Here is a 9,003-nt window from a genome sequence, read left to right as displayed (position 1 = left end):
CACATATTTTGATACTATGATATTTTGGGATGGATGTATTGGACACTTATGTTCAATTGATGTGGGTTTTATAAAAAAATGTTTTTATATAAAATAAAAAATGAAAAACTAGTTTGAAAATCGGATGTTACAAATCGGTATCAGAGCCCTGATTTGAGGGATTTAGATGATCACTCGTGGGATTCCAGACTTAAACTAAGGATTTGAGATTTTTTTAAAACAAACATATCTCTACTTGTTATATATGTTATGTTGAGTTGTTATTATGTGAGCACATAGATATGCATGCTAGTTGATAAGTTAAGGATCCCTTAAGAAGTACATGGCAAGGTTACCTGATTTGTGATGACTTTAGCCTGGGAGATTGCTTTTATGGGACTGAACCTGTTATTGTTAAGTGCTTTGTGTATATTGCATAATTATACATAGTTAGGATTTTATAGCCTTAGAATGCATGATTTAGCCTTTTTCATGTTCCTTGTTTGGTTTTGGACTTGAGGTAGAGTCATTTATTCGACTGTCTATCGAGTTTTGAATTATGTAAAATTAGTGTACGCGAAGCCATTGATAAGAATAACACAGATCTTTGCGAGGTGGAGTTGTGGTCGAGGGGTATCCTAGGTGCTTAGTTGTAGGGAACGTATAGGTGGGTGCATGTAGATATATTGGGGGATAGTGTTCTTGCGACTTAGGGTATTGGGAGGACAACCCGAGTCAAACACGGATAGGTGTAGAAGGTAGTATTGGGGTCATACTACTGAAAGCATAAGATGCGTACGCGGTTCAAGAAGTAGTCTTGGGGCACCAAGGACCTTGCAGGAGTGTGTATAGTGTTTGTGTGAGCTCTAGCCTAGTTTTGATTGTTTTCTTGTGTGTTTCAGTATGGCGATTACCCAAGGTTCAGGCTCCAGCGACCCAGAGAGGTCGGGTACCAGTGATGATGAGATCCATAGGATCGATACCGCTGAAGTGGCCGTGGAAATCATGAAAACTATTCTAGAGATTTTTTTGATCTATCAATTGTGCTATGATTGAGCTGTTTGAAGAGCGTTATGTTGCTGCCACTGAGTCTGTTGTTGATGTAGCCATTCCCGCAGTTGCTACTACCAGACGGCATGAAGGTGATTCGATGTTGTACCGGGAGTTAAAAAACACGAAACCTCTTGAGTTCGACGGGGTGAAGGACCCAATTGTTGCTATGAGATGGGTCTTTGATATAGAGGGATGGTTCTACACTTGTTCATGTCCAGAGAACTTGAAGGTTTGTTTCAAACTAAACCACCTTTACCTGTGAGTGAAGGATCGATGGAAGTTCGTGACAACAGATTATTCTCCAGCAGAGCGGTCCACTATGACTTGGGATCAGTTTACTGAGATGCTACATGATGAGTTTGTGCCTATGGTTGATAGGGAATGATTGGCCTAGGAGTTCCCATCGCTCAGACATATGTCCGCAACGGTGAATGAGATCACCAGGATGTTCCATGAGAGCGCCCTATTTTGCTTTGAGTATGCTTCCTCGGAACAGGAGCATGTGAGCTGATATTTGAGCATCCTGAAGAAGAATATTCTTGAGTTTGTGGTGAACACCCAGTATTAGACATTCGCTGAGATGTAGACCAATGCCAGGAGGAGGGAGATTGAGCTAGAGACCCTGGTGATAGAGGTTGATGCAGAGACAAAGAAGAGCGATGGGAGGTCAGTGCAGTCGCTGCCGGAAACTAAGCGGTTCAAACCCATAGATTATAGGGCTGGAAGTCAGAGGTGCCACACTTGTAACAAGTTCGGAAAGGTTCATGAGGGTCCTTGTTTGTCCAGTATGACTTAATACATGTTTGTCAAGGAGGGGTACATCACAAAGGATTGTCCAAATGGATTTTGGGTTTGCTTTAGCTACAACCAGATGGGTCACGCGAAGGCCGAGTGTCCATAACTTGCATCGAGAATGGTTCAAGCTCCTGCTCCTATGACTCTGCGTATTTCCGATGGTCGCCAAGGGAAGGTCGAGGCCTAAAGTCCCATGGGAGAGCTTTTTAGCTGACAGCAGAGGAGGCCAGGGCGGATCCAAACGTCATTGTTGGTATGTGGTTCTTTATATTTTTGTCAGTTTACTTTATATATGCTTATGATTTTGCTCTTACTAGGTACTTTTCTTATGAACTAGCTAAGTACGCCCAACGTACTCCCAAGAACACCTAGCATACCTGATTCGAGTCTAGTACGCCCAATGTACTCCTAGTTACGCCCAACGTACTTAACCTGGTTCCAATATTCCCATTAATCACTTTTTCCCTAAAGACCTTTCATCCAGAGTTATGATCTAAATCAAAATGACATCCTCAATCATAAAGTTTCCAACTTTTTGACTTTGCATGGCTAAAAAGGGTCCAAATCCAGAACCCTAACTTTATCATAAGAGTCTAAGCTTTATAACACATGCATGAATGGAAGGAAACGATTAAGATTGCATTTTTATGATGTAACACCCTCATATACACCTGGAAATGCACCTCACAAGATTTGGAATAACACACACTCAAGTGGACCAATTTGTGGGACAAAAAGGACATAACTTTAACACATAAATTAGATCTATCAATAGAGGCATAAAGGTACAAACCTTATACCTTATGGAGATGAATGAGGGAGGAAAAATTCCAGATCCGAAGTTGCTTTAAGCTTCCAAGCAGTATCACCACCTTCTTCTTCCTTCAAAGGTACCAAAAAGCATACTCTTTAACTCACAAGGCTCAAAATAGGGTTTAGGTTCCAAAGGAGGACACTGGAGGGATGGAGGCTAAGAATGGAAAAGGTTTGGGGAAGTTAAGGAGCTTAAATAAGGCTTAAAACCCCGAATTTAGGGTTTGGGTTCGGATCGCGTACGCTCATCGTACACTTCTAGAGGCGCGACTTAAGTTGCTAGTACGCCCAACGTACCTAGGGTACGCCCATCGTACTACCCTTCTTCCCAAATTCAACACAAATTCAAATTGCCACAACTTCTTCGATTCAACTCCGATTTTGGCATTCTTTATATGCACGAAAAGCTTTTAAAGAACCCCACCACCTAATCTAGTTACTTTGGACTAAAAACTTCTCGATCTAAAATCCATATTTCATGCAAGAAACCCGGCCTATGACTTCTCCATTTCTACCCTGCGACCCAATACACTACTCAAGGGTTAGATCTCTCAATCATCATTACCTCCTTCCAAAAGGTCTAAACTTTGCCTCTTTAAGGACCAAAGCTTTCACACAATCGACTTCCTTCCTACAGCCCTGAAATAAGAAATGATAGGAAACAGGATGTTACACATCTGTTATGGTTTTAAGGTTTGAGACAACAGTTACTTTTGTTGTATAAATACAACTATGTGGTCACTGATGAGAGACATTGAATGAAACAATCATCATTTCATCTCTTCCCATTCTGCTTCTCCTTCTTCCAACTGTTGCTGCAACAAAAGCATTTTCTAGCCTTGTGGTTCAGTAGATATTGAAGAATCGTTTTCCACTATTGTATCATGTGAAACAAACATTCATATTTGTTTTAACGACACTATGTTAAACACATGGTCCAACAACAATTTATTGCTTTGTTCTTTCATAAAAGTTTTCTAGTTATATTTTCATAACATTTACCAATTGTACGTTATTTAATGATATATCTAAAAGTTAATTTTATTATTAACTAGGTGTGAGACCCATGTGTTACATGGGTGTATTTAATATATATATATATATATATATATATATATATATATATATATATATATATATATATATATATGAAATTTTAATAATTTGAAAATTTTAAAAAATTTGAATTTATAAGAAAAATGAAAAAAAAATTTGAATTATTAAAATTAATAAGGATTTAATGTATTGAATACATTACATATATAAACTATTTTTAATAAATACATTACATATATATTACCTTACATATTAAATTTGAGATTTAATTTAATAAAATAAAAAATACAATAAAATGACAAGTGGAAAATAGAAAATTCTAAAATTCTAAAAAATGTCATGTGTCCAAATAAATGAGAAAAACACATGTAGCAAGAAGTTCTTTATTTATTATGGATGATTTTTTATGATTATAAATAATATCGATATATTCTCTCTTCAAAAAAAAATATCAATATATTTAAAGAAAAACATATGTTTTAGTATTTCCAGTTAAATTTTGCTAACGTGATTTTTTTCCTAATTGATTAATACATTTTTGAATTAAAAGATTATCAACTTTTCTCCATTACTCATATTTTTGAATGATTTTTCTTAATAAAAAGGTAAAGTTATTAAAACAAGTTATATACTTATCGTGTTATGCTAATGTATATCCGTGTTCTTTGTTCCTCAATATTCCACTAGTTTTATTTGTCACCATGTCCCTTTTAAACCGAAAATCGTTAAAAGTGCATGACTGCATGTACATATTTTACTTGATAAATTACAAGTCCTCATAGCTTTGATACATTTGAATGTGACCATTCTAGTCCTACCACAAATACCATGTCTATATAAAGACAAAAAACCTATGTTGTTTAAGACATATTTCGTACTTTTTACAAGCACTAGTAAAATATTTCAAAATTACTTGTTTCATCTATAGCAAATATAATACGATCATAAAAACAATTTAAAATTTCAATAAACACGAAAAAATGAAATGAAATAAAATTAAACACAACAAATTAATGAGATAAAAATACTATTTAAGATTTTTACGAAATAGAATTTCTCCATCTCCTCGGTGCCTTTCTAGCCTGCGCTACATTATTCTGTCCTCCAACTTCGTTATTCTCCATTGTATTCATCTTCGTAATCTTGCTCAGCTTCTTCCATCCACTCGTCCATGCCGATTGTTGTTTAGGCTTCGTCCCCTTATCAAACTGTCTCTGCAAATTCTCCATTTCATGTTGCAGTTCTAAGTACTTCGTCTTCACAGTTTCCAGCTCAAATTTCAGCGTATTAATGTCCTTTTTAGCAGCAGCCCACCCTTCCTGAAACGACTGCGGTGTTCCTTCCAGCAGCGTTTTCCTGTTCTGAACTAACGGTTGGTAGTGAGGATCGCCGGTTTCTTTCACTGAGTTGCTCGCAATCGCGTTGCTGATCTTCACCTGCTCGGAGAACAGAACCTGCACCACCACCCGAAGCGGCAGCCGCTCGTTTTGCGCAGCGTGCATGCATGCATCCATGGAGAGCTTCTGACAGTCCATTACTCGACATAACCTTTTTCGTTCGTGTTCAGAGAGTGTTGGGTGAGCTTTGAGATATGAATCAATGGCTCTGTATAACCCATCGTCGCAGCTCCGGGCAGATTCCGGTAATGCTTCGGCGAGGACCTGAAACTTTGTTAATGAAAGGTTTTTATCCCGGGAAACCTCCGTGAGGTAGCTGTCGACGAGCCGAGCCACTCTCATCTTCGCGTTTGAGTTGTTACTCCGTTGAATCCCGTCGTACATGTGCTTTTCCGACATTGATTGACGACCGGGGCTTTCGGTTTCCATCTGTTCTTGAATCAAGAAATGTTCCAAAAGCCTTTGAACAAGATCGACATCGTACATGGTGTCGGTTTTGCTGTAACAAGGGATTAAAAGATCAGCTAATGTCGCCTGTTCGAATTGCATCCCGACTCGTTTTTCAAGCTCTGTAACCAGCGCCGGAGCCACCTTCAACAAGTTTGCCATGCGTAGCAGCCGGAGAAGGAAGCTGCAGGAGACGCTGTCTTTTTGTGGGGGGATTATGCTTATAAGGCTCTCGATTATCATTCTTTGGTCTCTTGTTTGTGTAATTGAAAATTGATCGTCTTTATTCCCGGAAACGATCATGTGAAGTCCGCCTTTCCAGTTGCCGGAAACCACCATGCCACCACTACCGCTGCTACTTCCTTCTTCGCCTAAACTACCAGTGCTCCCTTCTTTGATCAACCCCGGAAGCGTTTTCGTGGCGTAGTGAGTTATTGCAGCTCCGACGAGTTCATATCGCATTCCTTTGACTTTAATCGCAGTGATTACACGAACAAAGTGGTCGATTCTGAGGATTGAAACATCTTCATACCACCAATCAGGAGGAACAGGGCTCCTACTTGGACTCGAATCCTTCATCTCGTTCCAACTCGGGCTTGAAACTTTCATGGGTTTTCCGGTGTATTGCCACCGGATACCTTTGGGATTCGCACAGGCTTTCCAAGCAATCGATTCGCTGCATCTTCTAACGATTTGAAGATTCTCGGCCCAAGGAGATAACTTTTCGCAACTTTTGAGAACAAGAATTGAATCTCTCCATGATGACAACACGACATAGCTAAGAAAAGCTTCGGTTTTGAATATGAGATTTCCTTCTTCCAAATCCTCCGTCATTTCCAGGTATTCGGCGGCGCATCGGAGGCCGGAGATGTTGGTGGCAGTCAGATCAACTGCGATTCCGTAGCAGAATTTTGCTGCGAGCTCAAACGCTTCTGCACCACCTGGGATTTCATCCATGGATACCTTGCTCAAATCAACTTCTCTCGAATCGTATATCAGTCTGTTCATTTTCCCACTTCTTGAAAGCAGCGGATACTTCGAATTCCAGAAACAAACACACAAAACGAAAAACTTAAATCAAGAATTCAGAACCCAAATTTTTTCGATTCAAATGACTGTAATCATTACCTTATGCAAATGGAAACTAAAATCACCGATCTGAACCAGTAAATCACTTGGAACATCAGTTGCAACGAACCTATTGCATCAGAAAGCTTGTTAACTTCATAATCTAGAAACTATAACAAAAACAGATAAGATTAATGGGTATAGTGTTTATATATATACCAAGATTTGCCTCTTTGTTCGAAGCGATCAGTCTGGACGCCATGTTTGTTTGAAGAAAGAACTCCATTATCGTAGTCTCTTCCAGCACCTGATTCAGACTCTGAATCCCACATGATGACGACAGGGAAAATCGTGTTGGAAATCTGCTGGGGAAGATGAGGAGCAGAGGGATTGTGACTTGTGAGGAATGATTAAAAGGGAAGAATCTCACATGGGTTATGGTTGGATTTATCCAGAAATGTGGGCTTTGTATGAAGTTTTAAGCAGTCTGTACAGGCTGTGAGGTAATGGGCATAAACATGTTAGTGTTTTTGGAAGGAAGAAAGAGAGGATTTTTTGTCAGATTTGGAGGCCTTTATGTTTCAATTTCAATAATATGCAGTTTCAGAATGTACAATTTCACCATTTTAAGAAGTACATTTTCAAACACTTGCCCTTCTCTAAGTGGTTTAGATCATCCACATAACAAATATATATATATATATATATATATATATATATATATATATATATATATATATATATATATATATATATATATATATATAACTTTAAATTTATCGTTACACATTTGAATGAAATAAATAATACTAATAAAATATTGATATGACCATTTACATGGTTTGAAGTTAGATGTGCACAAAAAAATCGGTATAGGAAATGATCTATAGATATTGGGAACGATTTGACCTATGGATCCTTGAACCCAAAGTACGTGAAATAGGTCTGAAAAAAAAGAATAAAAATCAATTTTTATATAGTAGAAACATGTCATTTTCATCCATTATTTCTTCAAATTGTTATGACTATCATTCCATTTATGATCAACAAAAATTTACTTTTAATTCCGACAGTTAAAGAAATTGCAAATTAGACGAAAAATAGGTTTTTCTTAAATCGTTAGTGAACCTAGTTAGGTACCGTTTGATACGCATTTTTTTAGGTCCAAACAGATCTTTTTGGCTGAATGAACCGGAAAAACTGTTTGATTTGCAAAAAAAAAAATGGGTCTTTCCCAGTAAGATATGGGCTGGAATGACAATTATACACCAAACCCCGCCTCTTTCATTCTTTATTGGATTATTAATTTTTTTAAATAACTTTTTTTTTAATTTATTTTTTCTTAAATTATTTTTTTTTTCATCATTCAGCACAATCAATCAGATGTACAATCAAACAGCATGGTTTTTTTCCCGGTCAGAAAACTTTCCCAAACATCACTTACCAAACAGCACTTTCCCATACAAAAACTATCAAACGGGACCTTATTTTAAACCGATTATCTAGGTTTCGACATTTTAGCCATAAATTGTTTTTTTGCTTCAAACTTGTTTTAACATTTTGTAGAAAAAACGGAACAAATTTGGTTTGAATAAAGGATTTTAATAAATACAAACTTTAAGGTTTGAATCAAATGTAGGACTGTTCACTATTTGGATAAAACCGAATTGTCCAATTTGACAATTTGGATCGAACTATTTGGTTCGGATATTCGGATTTTTGGATTGGTTTTTAGCAAAACCGAATTATTATTTTGGATTTAGGATTGGTTTTGGTTTATAAAATAAAAACCGAACAGTCCAAAAAAACCGAATTACAATTTATTATTTTGTTCTTTTTAATATATATATCTTTAATAAATTATAAATTTACTAAATTATTCTTTTAATATATCAAAAATTTTCATCTATTATAATACTTTAATATGTACTTCTTATCAAAAAAAATTGTCTATAAAGTAGTAAACTACAATATATTTTTCTTGATAGTTATTTATAAGTTTTAGTTCACAACTAATTAAACAATATTTTTTAGTTTATATTATAGAGTAATTTAATACTAAAGTTATATATTTTTTGAAATGTCTTGATTCTTGAAAACCGAATTGTAAAGAACCGATCAAACCGAATTATAAGTTGGTTGGATCGGATCGGATTTGAATTTAGTTTGGACTATTTGGATCTACGTTTTGAAAACCGAAATTAATTTGGATTCACTTGATCGGATCGGATTAAACCGATCCATCCAAATGAACACTCCTAATCAATTGCACTTCAGGTTTGATCATGTTCAACAAAATTTAAATTTAAACTCGTAAATGAGAATAATATTACTAAGTGAAAATTGAAATAAGCAACGTACATGGTACTAGACCAATGACATTGATGATAATGGT

The 9,003-nt window shown here is 36.4% G+C and overlaps 1 protein-coding gene across 1 annotated transcript; it reads right to left on the bottom strand.

Annotated features, from left to right (window-relative positions):
* Positions 1-4,641: 4,641 nt before the first annotated feature.
* On the bottom strand, positions 4,642-7,274 carry LOC145061714 (root phototropism protein 3-like). The gene is made up of 3 exons (XM_079009255.1): positions 6,828-7,274; positions 6,669-6,738; positions 4,642-6,575 (listed from the first exon to the last, which is right to left on the bottom strand). The coding sequence occupies exons 1-3, from the start codon at positions 6,938-6,940 to the stop codon at positions 4,737-4,739; spliced, it is 2,022 nt and encodes a 673-aa protein (XP_078865381.1). The 5' UTR covers positions 6,941-7,274; the 3' UTR covers positions 4,642-4,736.
* Between the last annotated feature and the right edge of the window lie 1,729 nt (positions 7,275-9,003).

Source organism: Lactuca serriola, chromosome 7 (genome assembly GCF_051521515.1).
Source record: "Lactuca serriola cultivar US96UC23 chromosome 7, Lser_US96UC23_V15, whole genome shotgun sequence".
NCBI classification, from domain to species: domain Eukaryota; kingdom Viridiplantae; phylum Streptophyta; class Magnoliopsida; order Asterales; family Asteraceae; genus Lactuca; species Lactuca serriola.
The sequence above is the reverse complement of the archived record's forward strand: the minus strand, read 5'-3'. Positions and strand labels throughout refer to the sequence as shown.